The sequence below is a fragment of the Podarcis muralis genome, chromosome 4, assembly GCF_964188315.1.
Source record: "Podarcis muralis chromosome 4, rPodMur119.hap1.1, whole genome shotgun sequence".
NCBI lineage: Eukaryota > Metazoa > Chordata > Lepidosauria > Squamata > Lacertidae > Podarcis > Podarcis muralis.
The window spans coordinates 6920385-6937990 of NC_135658.1; the positions used below are offsets into that span (position 1 = coordinate 6920385).

The following is a 17606-nucleotide window of genomic DNA, read 5'->3' on the forward strand; positions in this document are numbered from 1 at the left end:
TAGGTAAAGGTAAAGGGACCCCTGACCATTAGGTCCAGTCGTGGACGAATCTGGGGTTGCGGCATTCATCTCGCTTTATTGGCCGAGGGAACCGGCGTACAGCTTCCGGGTCATGTTGCCAGCATGACTAAGCCGCTTCTGGCGAACCAAAGCAGCGCACAGAAACGGAAGGCAAAGGGGTAGATTTAAGAGACCAAATTCCCAAGGGCATAAAACCTCTTCAGTCAGTTTAAAATCCACTTTCCCAGTTTGATGTCCTAAGACATATACCTCATTCAGCCCACATTTTACCAGTTTCCTCACATAAATCTCACAGAGGACTCTGTCAAAAGCCTTACTGAAATCGAGGTGCACTATTTCCACAGCAGTTCCCTGATCCACAAAGTTTGTAACTCCATCCAAAAAAAGAAAAGAAAAGGAGAGATTTCTCTGGCTTGACTTGTTTGTGAGAAAGCCATGCTTTCATCCTGTATGTTGTGAAATCTTCAGATGAAGGGCAAATAAATTTAAAAAAGAATAAATGAGGATATTGACATGTGCAAAGCAAGGTGATTTATGTCTTTATTTAATTTGGAAACCACCCAAACCAGTGGTGCCAACTTGAATAAAATATTGGTGGAGGGCCAGGTAAGGCCCGCCTTGCACAATCAATCACATGATGCATGCACACCATTTGAATGGCAATGCCTATAATGGCAGCAACTTTTTTAAAAAGTAATATTTTGAGCCTGTAGTTCAATTTCCCAGCAGCTCCCCTTGCCCCGCAGAACACTTCTAGCATTCCATCTCCTCTACCTGTGGAATTGTTCAGCAGTGGGGAAAGTGACCTCTTCACACCGGATCTCCATTTGGTATGGCCCATTCCAGGTTTTTTCCTGCCTCTTGTGTTTGTCTTTCATTTATTCTCCTCTGTGTGTTGCCAGTAGAAGCCACAATTCTGTGGGTACTCTAGGTGGTGCAGAAAGCGGCTAGAAGCTCCCAAGAGGTTGAAGTGCCGATCAAACTTCAGTTTTGGGCTCTATTAATTCCAATTAGGAGTACTGGGGGTGGTTCAGATTCTGGGGCAGTGCTTTTGGCCAGCAGAGGGTGTCACAGGGCCAGCCTACTTTCCCTTTAAAGCAAACTTGGGTCTCCAGCTGGTTTTGGACTACAACTCCCATCATCCCTAGCTAGCAGGACCAATATGGAGGGATGATGGGAGCTGTAGTCCGGGAGCTGCTGGGGACCCAAGTTTGGGAACGCCTCCTTCAAAGCAACTTTTACATTTTGCCCGCAAAGATGGGACCTGCCCATGTTTTTATCTTCTTGTATTTTGTTTTCCTCATGACCTTTGTGTGTTTATTTTTTTAAGAGGCCAAATTGAAAGAGAAATTGTATGGCAAGTTGCAGAAGAATAAAAGGTTGTGTTTGAAAAAAACACACCAAAAACTGGGAGGTGGCCTCCTTAAATATTTTATTGGGGGTGGGGCAAAGACCCCTAGGCCTTTAAGAGTTGGCGCCTATTCCCTACACCCACAAGTCTCAGGATGGTTACAAAATAAAAAAACAACAACCCGAAACACCGCATATTAAAAGGGAATTAGATGTCAATCAGCCAAAAGCCTGGTTAAAAAGGTGCGGATTTGCCTGGCTCCTAAAGCTGTATAATGGTTTTTCCGACCATTGTATGGATTCTTTGATGGGAAGTAAGATTGGCAATCTGACTGAAGCTCTTTCCACATTCCACACACTGATAGGGTTTCTCCCCTGTATGAATTCTTTGATGGGAAGTGAGATTTTGGCTCTGACTGAAGCACTTTCCACATTCTACGCACTGATAGGGTTTCTCCCCTGTATGAATTCTGTGATGGGAAGTGAGAGAGGAGCTACATGTGAAGCTCTTTCCACATTCCTCACACTGATAGGGTTTCTCCCCTGTATGAATTCTGTGATGGGAAGTGAGAGAGGAGCTACATGTGAAGCTCTTTCCACATTCCATGCACTGATAGGGTTTTTCCCCTGTATGAATTCTTTGATGGGAAGTAAGGGAGGAACTCTTCCTGAAGCTCTTTCCACATTCCAGACACTGATAGGGTTTCTCCCCTGTATGAATTGTTTGATGGAAAGTGAGACTGTGGCTGTGAGTGAAGCTCTTTCCACATTCCACACACTGATAGGGTTTCTCCCCTGTATGAATTCTTTGATGGGAAGTAAGAGAGGAGCTCTTCCTGAAGCTCTTTCCACATTCCACGCACTGATAGGGTTTCTCCCCTGTATGAATTGTTTGATGGAAAGTGAGACTGTGGTTGTGAGTGAAGCTCTTTCCACATTCCACGCACTGATAGGGTTTCTCCCCTGTATGAATTCTTTGATGGGAAGTGAGAGAGGAACTTTCAGTGAAGCTCTTTCCACATTTGACACACTGATAGGGTTTCTCCCCTGTATGAATTCTCTGATGCTTAGTGAGATTGGAACTCTTCCTGAAGTTCTTTCCACATTCCACGCACTGATATGGTTTCTCCCCTGTATGAATTCTTTGATGGAAAGTGAGAGAGGAGCTCTGACTGAAGCTCTTTCCACATTCCACACACTGATAGGGTTTCTCCCCTGTATGAATTCTTTTATGGGAAATGAGAGAGGAACTATCTGTGAAGCTCTTTCCACATTCCACACACTGATAGGGTTTTTCCCCTGTATGAATTCTTTGATGGGAAGTGAGATGGGAGCTCTTCCTGAAGCTCTTTCCACATTCCACGCACTGATAGGGTTTCTCCCCTGTATGAATTCTTTGATGGGAAGTGAGATCGGAGCTCTTCCTGAAGCTTTTTCCACATTCCATGCACTGATAAAGTTTCTTTCCAATGAGATTTTGTTGATGGCAAGCGGAATGGGAGCTCTGACTGCAGCTTTCTTCACACTCCAAATTTTTACGTGGCTTCTCCTCCCTGGGGATTTTATCGTGGTCACCTTTGTTCTCAATTTCCAATTCATCAGAATCTGCAATGGAGACAAAAAGGGATTAGAGCCTCTGGAACAAATGGAGAAGAAATGAAGGGAGTTGGGTGTGTGTTCATTACCTGTGTTGTTTGTCATTTTATCAACATATTTATTATTAGATTCCGAAGAGTTGTTGAATGTTGTTTTGTCTGATATATAGTAGTGGTCAAAATTGTGGAAGGTTGAAGCTGACACTGAAGATGGCCTGGGAAGTTCACACCAGCCCAATCCTGGTAGAAAAAAGAATATTTTGAAGAAGATTGTTCAAAGAAAAAACTGTAAGTTACTGTTTATTGTGGGGGTGTTAGGTTCCCAGGTGTTATAGGGGGCGCTGTTGAACTCTGTGAAAATATATGAGGTTGGTCACATTGAGGTATTTTTTGAATTTCCAGGCAGATATGACGATCCCACAGGGAGCCTTACCAAGAGAGGCCACGATGCCACGATTCTCCTCCATGACGTCCTTATGCAGAGCTCTCTGGTCAGGATCCAGCAACGCCCACTCCTCGTCCGTGAAACAAACAGCGACATCTTCAAAGCACACTGGACCCTAAAAGAAAAAGGGAAATGTCCTCCTCTGAGACAGCAGAAATATGATCTGCTACACAATGCTCTGTTGTTTCCTTCCTGTTAATAATAATAATAATAATAATAATAATAATAATAATAATAATTTATACCCCGCCCATCTGGTTGGGTTTCCCCAGCCACTCTGGGCGGCTTCCAATAAAAACTAAAATATAATAATCTCTTAAACATTAAAAGTGTCCCTAAACAGGGCTGCCTTTAGATGTCTTCTAAAAGTTTGGTAGTTATTTTTCTCTTTGACATCTAGTGCAGTGTTTCCCAACCGGTGTTCCGCGGCACACTAGTGTGCCGCGAGGCGTTGCCTGGTGTGCCGTGGGAGGGAGGCGGGCGAGTCGGGCGGCGAGAGGTGGGGCGGCGGCGGCGAGGATCCGCGTCGAGCCGGGGGCGGCTCCGCGGTGGTGGTGCCGAGGTTTCTCTCTCCATTCTCCCCTCACACACACACACAGGAAATAACACAGGATCAGCTGACAGGACCCGGCCAATGGGGCGGCGGCGGGGCAGCGCGCGCAAAAGGGAGGAGCGCGAGACAGCGGACGAGGAGGAGGCCGGCATGTCCGGGCAGCAGCAGCAACAACAGCAGCAGCAACTCCCGGCGACGGCTCCTCAAGCCCCGGGCAACCCTACTCCCTCACCGGCCTCGGCCGCCCTCCTGCTCCACCCGCCGCCGCCTCCCCCGCCGCTGCCGGCCACCTCGGCCCTGCCGCCGCCCCCTCCTCCGCCCGCTATTGCCGCCACCACCACAACAGCCGCCGCCGCCTCAGCTGGACCCATGCCTGCCAGGAGCGGCGGCGGCAGCAGCAGCAGCAGCGCCCCGGCGCCCTTCCCTCCCGGCGTGACGCTGCGCGCTGACGTCACGGGGCTGTAATGGTGGTGTGCCTCAAGATTTTTTTCATCAATCAAGTGTGCCTTTGCCCAAAAAAGGTTGGGAAACACTGATCTAGTGGGAGGGCGTTCCACAGTGTGGTTGCCACTACCGAGGAGGCCCTCTGCCTGGTTCCCTGTAACTTGGCTTCTTGCAGTGAGGGAACCGCCAGAAGGCCCTCAGCACTGGATCTCAGTGTCTGGGAAGAACGATGGAGGTGGAGACGCTCCCTCATGTATACTGGACCGAGGCCATTTAGGGCTTTCAAGATCAGCAGAAACACTCAGAAACGATCTGAGAGCCAGTGCTCAGAAACGATCTCAGAGCCAGTGTAGGTTTTTCAAGACCGGTGTTATATGGTCTCGGCGGCCGCTTCCAGTCACCAGTCTAGCTGCCGCATTTTGGATTAGTTGTAGTTTCTGGGTCACCTTCAAAGGTAGCCCCACATAGAGTGCATTGCAGTAGTCCAAGCGAGAGATAACTAGAGCATGCACCACTCTGGAGAGACAGTCTGCGGGCAGGGAGGGTCTCAGCCTGCATACCAGATGGAGCTGGTAAACAGCTGTCCTGGACACACAATTGACCTGTGCCCCCATGGACAGCTGCGAGTCCAGAATGACTCCCAGGCTGCGCACCTGGTCCTTCAGGGGCACAGTTACCCCATTCAGGACCAGGGAGTCCCCCACACCACGCCTCCTGTCCCCCCAAAATAGTACTTCTGTCTTGTCAGGATTCAACCTCAATCTGTTAGCCGCCATCCATCCTCCAGCCGCCTCTAGACACTCACACAGAAATTTCACCGCCTTCAATGGTTCCGATTTGAAAGAGAGGTAGAGCTGGGTATCATCTGCATACTGATGAAAACCCAGCCCAATCCCCCTGATGATCTCTCCCAGCGGCTGCATGTAGATGTTGAAAAGCATGGAGGAGAGGACAGAACCCTGAGGCACCCCACAAGTGAGAGCCCAGGGGTCTGAACACTCATCCCCCCCCCACCACTTTCTGAACACGGCCCAGGAGGAAGGAGTGGAACCACTGTATGACAGTGCCCTCAGCTCCCAGCCTGTCAAGACGGTCCAGAAGGATGTTATGGTCGATGGTATCAAATGCCGCTGAGAGATCCAGCAGAACTAGGAAACAGCTCTCACCTTTGTCCCTAGCCTGCCGGAGATCATCGACCAGGGCGACCAAGGCAGTTTCAGTCCCATGATGAGGCCTGAATCCCGACTGGAAGGGATCCAAATGGTCCGCTTCTTCCAGGCGTGCCTGGAGTTGTTCAGCAACCACTCGCTCAATCACCTTGGCCAAGAATGGAAGATTTGAGACTGGGTGATAGTTAGCCATATTGGCAGCATCTAAAGATGGTTCTTTAATAAGCAGTTTGATAACCGCCTCTTTCAGCGGGTCTGGGAAGGCTCCCTCACAGAGAGAAGCATTCACGACCCCGCAAAGCCCATCTCCCAGCCCTTCCCGGCTAGCTTTTATAAGCCAGGATGGGCAAGAATCAAGGAGACAGGTGGTTGGTTTCACTCGTCCAAGCAGCCTGTCCACATCCTTGGAGGTAACAGATTGGAACTGATCCCACACAATTGACTAGACAGGACACTAGCACTCTCCCGCCCCGGCCCTGCTCCCACGGTGGAGTCTACCTCTTCCTGAATCTGAGTGATCAAGGAGACAGGTGGTTGGTTTCACTCATCCAGGCAGCCTGTCCACATCCTCACAGGTAACAGAAGGGAACTGATCCTACACAACTTGACTAGACAGGACACTAGCACTCTCCCGCCCCGGCCCTGCTCCACTGTGGAGTCTACCTCTTCCTGAATCTGAGCGACTTTATCTGCAAAAAACTTTGCAAAATAATTGCAGGAGATCATGTGGCCCATACTGGGCCCCGTTGTAGCAGGTGGTTCTGCTATATTGCGAACCACCTGAAAAAGCCTCCTGCTGCTGTTTTCTGCAGATGCAGAAAGTCTTCTTCGCCGTCACTACCGCCACTTAGTAGGCTCGACATTGAGCTCTAACCCGTGTTCGGTCAGCTTCAGAATGAGTTATCCGTCACCGGCGCTCTAGCCGTCTCAGCGATTGTTTCATTGCCCTCAGATCCGTGGAAAACCAGGGGCTGTCTGGGCTCCATGCAGTCAAAGAGGGCGCTTCAGAGCCAAACAGTCAATACCCCTGGTTAACTCCACATTCCAGCGGGCCACCAGGGAATCAGCTGAAAGGCCATCAACATGGGATAAAGCATCCCCTACCACTCTCTGGAAACCATTTGGAGCCATTAAGTGGCGGGGGTGGACCACCTGAATTGGTCCCACCTCCCTGCAGAGGGAAAGGGCCACAGAGAAGTCCAGCTGCACCAGGAAGTGATCTGACCATGGCACTGCAACCCCCCCTCCCCGCCCACAAGGCCTGGGTTGCTGTGTATAAGAGAAACCTGGTGGGCAAGCAGCGGCAAGGACAGGCCCATCTGTTTCATCCAACCAAGTCTCTGTTACACATGCCAGGTCAAGTCCTCCATCCATGATCAAGTCATGGATGGCAGTGGCTTTATGAATCATTGACCTGGCATTGCACAGCAGCACCTTCAGGTCATGTGGGTATCGCTTGCTGATTCTAGTATCCGTCCAGTCAGTACCAGACCTGGAGGCAGGGATAGTCCTCCAACAACGACTAAACCTGCCTCCTCTGTAATGACATGGTCTGGTCTTAGCGTAACTGCTCCTCCTACCTGTGATCACTGAGATTGGTTGTCCCAGTGCATCACCCCCATGGAACATGCCCCAGCTATTTTGTGGGCTGGGACCCACTCCCTGGCAGCCCTGACCCCTCCCCTTGAGAATAAAACCCTTTTAAAAAAAAAGAACCCACAATAAAACAATACAAACAAAAAACTGTAAAAATTACAAACACATCAAAATCAAAAACATTCCCGAGCCCAACCAAACATCCATCCCACCCCCCACAAAAAAAAGTAATCAAAAGGGAAAAAAGAAAATTAAAAAAAAAAATTTAAAAGAACATTGCACCGCTCCAAGTCCTCCTGGCCAGCAGCAGCAGCAACCATGCTTATGAGGCCTGTTAGGCCCCGCCCTGGGCCAGGTGGTGAGTGGCAGAAGCCCTCAGGCACTCACGCAGGGGAGTCCTCCTGGGCAGCAAGCAGTCCTTATGGGGCTTCACGCCCCGCCCTGGGCCAGGTGGTGAGTGGCAGGAGCAGGGCCCTCAGGCACTCACGCAGGGGAATTGTTTCAATAGGATTGCTTTGTTGCACATCTTATTTATAGATGCTTATTTTATTCTAAGTTTTAATTATGCGTATTCTTTTTTGTGCAAATAGGTTGTTCTCCACCTTGTGTTTTCCAAGTCATTCTTCCCCAATGGAAGGATCCACTTTCTCCTCCCCTCCCAATGCCCTAAAGTCAAATTCCAGGGGTTCATGGGGGCATGGAGAGAGGAAGGAATGTGGGGCAAGCCCCATTTTGCATCCAATGGGGCTGGTTAGGTGAATCCAGGCCACTATTTGTTCTCATTTGTCCACTGCTTAGAAATCAATCTGAGCATTCAGTGATCAATCTAGAAATAAAATAAGCCTCTTTTGGATGGCCATCTGTCTTGGATGATCTAGCAGAGATTCCTCCATTGCAGGGGGTCTCCTGGCTCTGAGAGACAAGCAGGGAGGGGGGCTTCTGGCAAAAGGAGAGGGAGCCACCGGTGGCTCCTTCTTCTCCTGACTCACCTCAGCCTCTCGACCTTCCTCTCCCACTCACCTCCTTCCTCTTCTGCCTCTGATTCTGCACTGCATTCTGCCACAGAGTCTCCCAGCTCACTAAGCCCTGTAACCCCTTCATCTTCTGACACCTCCTCTTCCCAGACTTCTCCCTCTTGCCCCTCTGACCGCTCATCCTTCCTCCACCTCCACTCCTTCGGCTCTGAGCCATCTTCCCTTCCTGGTTCCCCAGCTGCTTCCTCCCACCACTCCTCTGTGCCCAACCAGATCATGACATTGCTCCATCCCTCGGCCTCGGTCCCCACAAGGCAGCTTCCCCTGACCTGATCTCGTTCCACAGCCTCTGCTTCCCTTCTGCCCCCATGAAAAGGTGGATCAGGAGGTCTTGCCGGCATCCTTCTGCCACCTGCAAGAGAAAAATGTAAGCAGGATGCCTGGAGTGCCTGCTTCTCTCACAGGTGAAATAGGGCATCTCTAACTGCAGATGGGCTTTTGAGAAAGACTTACCTGCTGAGAGCATTTGAATGTTTGTGCCCATTTAATATGTTTGTTGTGCAGAAATACATCTCCCCTCCTCTGGACCCTTCTTCCTAACAGTCTCCCCCCAAAACAAGATGAAAAGAACCCTCAGATGAGTTGGAAAACCAAGAGAATGAGACCAAACGGAGAAAAACCACCTTCCTCCTTACCCAGTGGCCTCTCTCTGGTGTCCAACGGAGGCCTCTCTGCCTCACAGGAATCCAGGTCCATTTCTGCAAAGAGATCCTTTCCCTGAGAAAGAAACAAGGATTCAAAACACAGAATGGGGAGAAATACTAGAAAGAGAATGACAAAGACTTGAAGGGTGTGAGATCTCATTCCATGGATACTTTCCCAGAAAAAGGATGGGCCATCAGCAGACCATTATGGGATGTTCTCTGTCCTGTTTGGAGCCCCTTGGGAGTATCCAGAGGAAAGTCTCTCTCACCTGCTTCCTCTCCTCTGCCTGACTCAGGAGGAAACCTTCGGCCAGGGCTACTGCCTGGGAACAGGTCTCCGCTCCACACTCCCTCACCCAGCTCTCCATCTCCAGGGGAAGGACAGCCAGGAACTGCTCCAAGATCACCAGGTCCAGCATCTCAGCTTTTGTGTGCCTTTCCGGCTTCAGCCACTGATGGTCAAGGTGGTAGAGTCGGCTGCAAACCTCTCGGGGTCCTTTGGCCTCCTGGCAGCAGAACTGCCTCAACTGCTGGCTCTGCACCTCTGAGCGGAGGGTGTCCTCCTCACCCAGGATCTTCTGCACAGTGTTTTCCCAGAATCCCCCACTGCTCCCAGTTTGGTTGGCATGGCCTCTTCCTGCCTCAGGGCCAGCTGAATCTCGCTCATCCATCTGTGCTCTCAGGAAGCCTCTGAGAGATCGGAAGGAACCCTTTGGTCTTCTGACAAGTTCTGTCCGTCTAAATGAGAGGCTCTAGCAAATCCTACAAAGCAAATACATTGTTCTGTTACAGAATCTGTAGGACGGGGGGGGGGGGGGGAATGGTTCCCTGAGGAAGCATGGATGAGTCTTGCTGGGAACAAGAGGAGGAGGAAGAGGAGAAGAAATAAGTCTCTAGCCTTCAAGCAATGCAAAACGTGGAGGCAACTGAAGGGATTTCTGGGAGATTAATCAACCTGGTTTCTCCATCCTTCCAGTCAATGCATGAAGTCAGAACCGAATGGCCATTGAGTCATTTGTATCTTGTGACAAACGGATGCTTTTCTCTAGTGGGGGTCCTCACCTGGGGGTCCTCAGGAGTTGCTCCCCCCACCCCCGCTCCCCTCCTTCTGTCTCCTTTTCTTGCACTTGGACTCTCTGCCACTCTCCAGACAGATTCCGGGGGTGAGGCCTCTTTTTCTCTCTTCTGAGGGCCAGGAATGTATCTGGCCAACCCCCTGAGGGCCAAGTGGGTGGGGCCAAAGACGTCTCCCTTGATTTTTTTATTTATTATTATTCTATTAGATAGCTTAACACAAACTGGTCTGCAATGCAGCAGCCAGACTATGGGCTGGGATCCCTCTCTTTATTCCTGGTCTCTGTTTCCTACTTTTCCTTCCTTACTTCCTCCATGTGGGGTTTTCTTTGGGGGGGGGCTTCCTCCCTCCCCTTTGTTTTTCTTTGGGGGGGAGCTAGTCCACCTCCTCGTCCAGCTTTGGAAAACCATTTGCACATGTTTCCTCCGTTGTGCATTGAGGCTGAGCGATGTCACACAGAGTTAAAGTCCCAGGGACTTCTTTGTTTTAAAAGGGGAGATTTCGTGGGATTCAGGGATCCTCTGATCTGCAGGAAGGAGAGTGTTGCATACCTGGCCCCTCCCTGGCAGGACCCTCTCCTCCCTGACTGCCCCCCCCCACATGAGCAGATCAGGCCCCCCAGGCCCCCTCCCCTGCTGCAGCCCTGGGACCCCCCCCCCCCCGTCTCCCCACTGCACCCTCTGGGGGGAGAGAGAGGAGACTCAACCCATAGCTGGCAACCTTCCCTTTTTTGCGGGAAATTCCCTTATTCCAGCGCCGTTTCCCGCTGCTATCCTGGATTCTTAGATATCCCGTAGACTGTCCCCGGGATCAGGCTGCTCATCCCTTATTTTCACATCTGAAAGTTGACAGCTATGGACTCACCAGATCCCAGGAGGGGGCAGCGATGCAGCCCTTGCAGGAGAGACACCAAAGCAACACCCCCCCCTTCCTTGCAGGAAAAGACTGGGGAGGGAGGGGCCTTGGCTCTGGAGGACCTGGCCCCCTCTTGCTTCCTGTCCTCTCTAGGAAGGCAGCTCACTTCCCTTTAACCCTTGCCAAGCCGAGTCCCTCCAGCTCAGCCCTCTCTCGCTTGGCAGAACCTCAGATTTCTATTATTTTTTATGGCTTTAGGGGGCAGCTGCCCCCCTGGCTACGCCCATGCCCAGATATCCTTTTGGGGGTGAGGCTCTTGGCTGGACTCTGAGCATCTCCCTCCCTTGGCCAGAAACCAGAGGAAGAGCTTGCAGGGAAAAGGGCTTTGCAGGAGGCAAGGAAGCTCCTCCTGGAATTCCGGAGTGGAGAGATAGGAGGGGATCCCAGGGTCATCTAGTCCAACCCGAAGCAAGAGGGGTCTAGTTCCCTAAAGAGGCAGCCCTGTTTAGGGAAGCTTTTAATGTTTAATAGGTTATTGTTTTTTAGTGTTTTATTGGAAGCCACCCAGAGTGGCTGGAGAAACCCAGCCAGATGGGTGGGGTATAAATAAGAACTTATTATTATTATTATTATTATTATTATTATTATTATTATTATTACAACCCCCAGCATTGCAAGAATCTCAGCTAAAACATCCATGGCAGATGGCTGTCCGATCTCTCCTGAGAAACCTCCAAGGAAGGAGAGTCCACCACCTCCCAAGGGAGACCTTTCCCCTGCCAAACTGCTCTTAGATGTCCCTCAAGGCAGCGGGTCCTGAGTTCTAGCCCTGCTGAAACAATCGCACTGGCTGCCAAGGAGGAACCAAGCGAAGTTCAAAATAAATAAATCCTATTCTCAACAGAAATGAGTAATACTTTCTTATGCATGCTTGTGCACGCATCAAAAATATGCTATTTCCCTTTCCATAAATGCTTAATTGCTAATTCAATGGACTGAAAATGGATGGTTGTTGTTACTATATTTAGGGAAGCTTTTAATATTTGATGGACTATTGTATTTTAATATATTTTTGGAAGCTTCCCAGAGTGGCTGGGAAACCCAGGCAGATGGGTCGGGTATAAATTATTATTATTATTATTACTACTACTACTATTGACCAGGTGAGTGTTCTCCTTTTGAAAGAGGCAGGTGGAATCTCCACGATTGCTAATAGCATAACATTGAAAGGCTAGTGAAATATGGGGAGCCCTAGAGCATCTGCTTGGCATGCAGAATGTCCCAGGGTCAACCCCTGACATCTCCTGCAAGGGCTGGACGAAATCCCTGCCTGAAACTCTGAGGAGCTGCCAGTCAGTGTAGGCCAGGGGTCCTCAAACTATGTCCTGTGGCCTGAATCCAGCCCGTCAGGGTCGTGAATCTGGCCTGCACGGTCATTTCAGAACCCACCAAGTATCTGATGCTGAAAGCATCTCACCATCCACTCAGTCCTTGCGTCACACTGAGGTAAACACCACAGGTGTGGTGGCGGCTCTACCAATGAAAGGCCAGGTGTTTTCACCTGGGAACGGGGAAGTGTTGTCTTTTGGCTCGAAGAGTGAAGTGCAGGTTGGTGGAGGAAGGCAGACATGGGTCGGTTTCATTACCTAGATGTTTATTTTAAAGGTGGGAGAAGGAAGTACAGTATAGTCCTATTTCTGTGCGTGGAGCAGCGGTCTCTCCACTCATGCGGTTTACATGCTCTGAAAGTTGGGATCTGTTTTGAGATTTAAATTTTAGAAGGGTGGAGTAGAACTGGATATTGACCATCTTGTTAGCCTGGGGCAGGGGGTCAGCAACCTTTTTCAGCCGTGGGCCGTTCCACCATCCCTCAGAACATGTAGGGGGCCAGACTATATTTTTTGGGGGGCTGAACGAATTCCTATGCCCCACAAATAACCCAGAGAGGCATTTTAAATAAAAGGGCACATTCTACTCATGTAAAAACACGCTAATTCCAGAATTGTCTGTGGGCCGGATTGAGTAGACGATTGGGCCACATCTGGCCCCCAGGCCTTAGTTTGCCTACCCTGGCCTGGGGAGCCACATTCTGGTTGAAGGAGGCCAGGATTGCCAATCAAGGCCTGGGGCATCCCTCCTCCCCTGCAGTAGGAATTTGGAATCAGGAGAAAACTCTTGGAATAGCCTTGCCAGGAGCTCAGAGACGGACTCACCTGTCCCCATGTCCTTCTCTTTGCAGATGTGCTGCGGTTGCACATCTGTCGCTCAGAGGTGAGTATTGGAGAGAACCAGAGCAGGGACTCAGACCTGCCCTCCTTGCCCCCCACTCTGCACTCTCGGAGGTGGAGAAGCCATCCCTTCGTGAGGAACTGACTTTGTATTTCAGCTGCTGGAGGAAGATCAGCTGTACCTGCCGGAGGTGATTTAGAACTGCCAGGCAGCTCAGCTCAGGGGGGTCCGAACCCTGAAGTGCTCCAAGCAGGAGACGGCCAAAGCCATCCTGGTGAGTGATGGGTGGTGTGGGGGACCCTCATGGGGAAGTGGGGGAGGGAGTGGCTTTGGGGAAGGGGTTGTCCGTCTGCCGGTGAGGAGGACCATACTGGCCTAGGTTCATGTATCCTGTTTGAAAGGAAAATCATCTTAGGGACTTCCTGTGAAAATCTGGGTCAGGAATGCTGTTCCTGGAATGGACAAACACACAAGACGTAACCAGCTGTGGATTCAAATAAACAATACTATTCTATATATTCTTATCACAATATCAAAGGTTTATCTTCCACATAAACAACACATAAATTGCAATAATATAGACGGAAGTCCCCAGTAAATCAGTTCATTGAAAAGACCAAATGTCTGCTAGTTTCTGTTCCACACACATTCATAAAGTCCAAATTGGAGCCTATTACAGTTCCACAGTGTTGACAAGGAACAAATGAAGCTTTACTGCTCAAACCACTTGGAAAGAAAGGAAAGTGGCTTACCTATGCTGACTTGTTAAAGGATCAAGAAGGAAAATGGAAACAAAGAGATTACGAGGAAATAAAAGACCATTTTCAGAGTTGGTTACAAGAAGACAATAAGAAATGATTTCGCTACACAACATCTAGATTTCAAAAGGAAGTTGTAGAAGGGAAAGGGAAGTTGCTGAAAGGTGCATATAGTATTCTGCTAGAATGGGAAACAAAAGATGAAGAGGTGAAATCAGTCATGATTAAATGGGCACAAGATATAGGTCATAATATAATGTGGGAAGGGAGGTTTTCTTTCTGGGGGGAGGGGAAAATGGGGGGAATGAGGATGATGTGTTTTTTATAAATTGCTGTTGAAATTCCTAATAAAAAATATTCAAAAAAAAAAGTTGAGAACCATGGGGCTATATAAATTCTAATTGGAATCAGTTTGAATTGGGCAAGTGTATCCAGGCTGCAATTATCTTTTTGGTCCCTTAGGAACTGTGGGGTTAGGCTCTGCGATCCAGAGCCTGTGGAGTCCGATACTCTTACGCTGCGACTCAGCTTCCTGGACTTGTAGCAGAGAAACACAGCTTTGTGCTTGTGTGTGTAAGCATGCAGTAAACAGCATCTATACACAGCCACTTTCTAATCTAAGCAGCTTTATTTATGTACAGAAGCAAAAATAAATCATCCGTTCTGGGAGCGGCAGATATCGCTACTCCTTTCATCTTGGTCAGAAAACGAAAGCAGAAAGACAAATTAGAGATCCCGGATGTAGGGATCTCCACCCCTCAGTGGGCACAACACAAGACTCTGAGCTGTTTTAACCCTGTAAGCTCTGATTCTCCTCACACCCCCTCTTGTCCTGCACTGCTGGGGCTCATAAGCATAAACACTTACCCCCAAAACAACCCTGCACAGAATTCACTGTGCCTCTGGAAACTCAAAGGTTTAGTAAACCCATCTGCCAGATTCTGCTGGCTTGGACAGTACTTCAGCATCACCAAGCCTGACTGGACATTCCGACACACATTTTGGAAACGTATGTCCAAATGTTTGGTTCTGGCCTTAAACTGCCCAGACTCTGCCAACTTCAGACAGGGTTGATTATCCTCCCAAACAGTGACGGGCAAACAACAATCCCCGCAGATTTCTTGGACCAAACACGTGTAAAACTCTAGTTCTCTGCAAAGCTCTGACAATGCACTGAATTCAGCTTCAGTAGAGGAAAGCGCAATGAGACTCTGCTTTTGGGACTTCCACCCAACTAGAGTGTCCCCAAACTTTATTCCCATCCCAGGCACAGACTTCCTGTCTTCCAGATTCGCCCAGTCGCCATCAGTGCGGCTTGGTTTCACCCTTAGCCGACAGTTTGAGACAGAAATCTTTGGTATCCTGCAGGTAACCCAGCATCCTCTTGATACCATTCCAGGCACTCACACTTGGCCTTGTAGCTTCCCTGCTGAGCAGATTGGTAGCAAATGCTAGCGTATGTCTGGTCTGCTCCACTGGGAGAGATACAGCAAACTACCCAGAGCTGACTGAAAGATCTCAGTGTTTTCGAACTTGGTACATCCCCCTAGCTGACTGTCTTTCACGTAGCTTGTCTCCATGGGTGTACTGACCCCTGCACATCAAGACATTCTGAACTTCTCAAGCAACTGCTCAATCTGGCCTTTCTGACTGAGCAAGAAGCTTCCGTCCTGGGACCTATCTGGCCGCCTAGGTAAACTTTCACTGGATCTAGGTTTTTGAGTTGGAAATGTTTTCCAAGCTCTGTGGCAAACCCTTGAACCTCTTTCCCTGTCTTTGCCACATAGATTGTATCAACCACAAAAATCAAGACCACCTCTTGTGACTCTCCTGGCACTTTCAGGTACAGGCAGCTATCAGCAAGACTCCTCTTGAAACCCATGCTCTCTAAGGCTTCATTCAGACACAAGTTCCAGTTCCTGGCCGATTGCTTCAGACCGTAAATGGACTTATGAAGCTTCCACACTGCATCTGGCCTATTGCTCTCAAGCCCTGGAGGAGGATGCATGTACAGATACTCCTGGAGGTCTGAGTTCAAATAGGCTACATCCACATCAAAGTGATGCACCTGATGACCTCTCTGTGCAGCAATGGCTAAGAGCATGCACAGACTTTTACTTCTGGAAGTAGGAGCATACACCTCAGTGTAAGGCAGCAGTTCCACTGCGTAAACCCTCTGGCTACCAGCCTAGCCTTGTACTGCGGTTCTCCAGTTGCTGTGAGTTTAAGATGGTAAACCCGGCGGCTGCTCACGGCCTGCTTGCCTGCTGGCATTGTCGTGATGGAGAACACACCTAGAGACTCCATTGAGTTCATTTCCTTCTGCATTGCCTCTTGCCACTTCCTGGCTTCCTCTTCAGGCAACTTCTGAACTTCCTCAATACTCTCTGGTTCACACTGAGCCACACCAATCCACACGCTAGTGACCTCAAACCTTTCAGGTGGTTTTCCTTTAGTAGTGTGAGCTGAACACCTCAGCACAACCTCAGGTACCCCCTCTGACCCACTAGGGCCAACTAGTGTGTCCTTGCTCTCCCCTCTGACTTACTGCGCCTTCTGGATTTCTCAACTGGACTTGTGGGTGAGGAGGAGCACTCTTTGGCTCTAGCTTAACAGCTTTAGGAGATGCCCTTTCCTGTTCCTGCTCTGGGTTGGGACTCTGAGCCTCAGCAGCAGGATCAGTTTCTACCTTTCCTTCATCAGCAGAGTCAAGCAGACTCTCTGAAAGAATGTCTGGATTCCCATGTATGCATTTCCACCCACTCTGCTCACAGAACTCAGCACTCCTGCTGACTAGAATCCTAGACTGATTGCCTTCTGGATAGGCAAATCTCCACCACTTGGTCCCTGGCTCATACCCACAAAGGATCATTCTCTGGGACCTAGGGCCACCCTTTCTGTGTTTGGCACAAAGACCCAAGCCTCACATCCAAACACACGGAAGAAATGCACCTTGGGCTTAGAATAGAATCATAGAATCATAGAGTTGGAAGAGACCACAAGGGCCATCGAGTCCAACCCCCTGCCAAGCAGGAAACACCATCAGAGCACTCCTGACATATGGTTGTCAAGCCTCTGCTTAAAGACCTCCAAAGAAGGAGACTCCACCACACTCCTTGGCAGCAAATTCCACTGTCGAACAGCTCTTACTGTCAGGAAGTTCTTCCTAATGTTTAGCTGGAATCTTCTTTCCTGCAGTTTGGATCCATTGCTCCATGTCCGCTTCTCTGGAGCAGCAGAAAACAACCTTTCTCCCTCCTCTATGTGACATCCTTTTATATATTTGAACATGGCTGTCATATCACCCCTTAACCTCCTCTTCTCCAGGCTAAACATGCCCAGCTTCTTGCTGTGTAGCAGAAAATAGGGCGTGTCCCCTACTACAGAACTGTAAGAACAGTTCAGAGTGAACAATGTGGATTTCCACGCTTCCACCCAAAACCGCTGGGGCAACCCTGTGTCAAAGAGCATGGCTTTGGTTGCCTCCTGCAGCATTCTCTACCTGCATTCTGCAACTCCATTCTCCTGAGGAGAATTTGCTACAGTCAACCTGTGGTGTATGCCTTTCTGGCAGAAGAAGTTCTGCAACGCAGACCTGGTGAACTCTCCACCGCGATCTGATTGAAAGCCCTTGACCCGCAGTAAGAACAGTAGTTCTCATTGCCGTTATCCAGTCTTTCACCAAAGCAGCAGCCTCTCACTTGTGCTTCAGAGAGAAAATCCACCCATTTCTAGAATAATCATCCACCAGAGATAGCACAAATTTGGCCCCGCCCAGACTGGCCACTGGCATAGGGCTGCAAAGGTCTGCATGGACTAGCTCAAAAGGTTTTGTGGT

General features: G+C 49.5%; 2 protein-coding genes across 2 annotated transcripts in view; both read right to left on the reverse strand.

Annotated features, from left to right (window-relative positions):
* Positions 1–17606, reverse strand: part of LOC114592676 (uncharacterized) — a 182008-nt gene that overhangs the window by 152597 nt on the left and 11805 nt on the right.
* The window catches only part of LOC144327649 (uncharacterized), a 42532-nt gene continuing 25476 nt past the window's right edge, over positions 551–17606 (reverse strand). The window contains exon 7 of the mRNA XM_077928076.1: positions 551–2749. Within this exon, the coding sequence (XP_077784202.1) occupies positions 1634–2749 (1116 nt within the window). The 3' untranslated portion in view covers positions 551–1633. The remainder of the gene's footprint in view (positions 2750–17606) is intronic.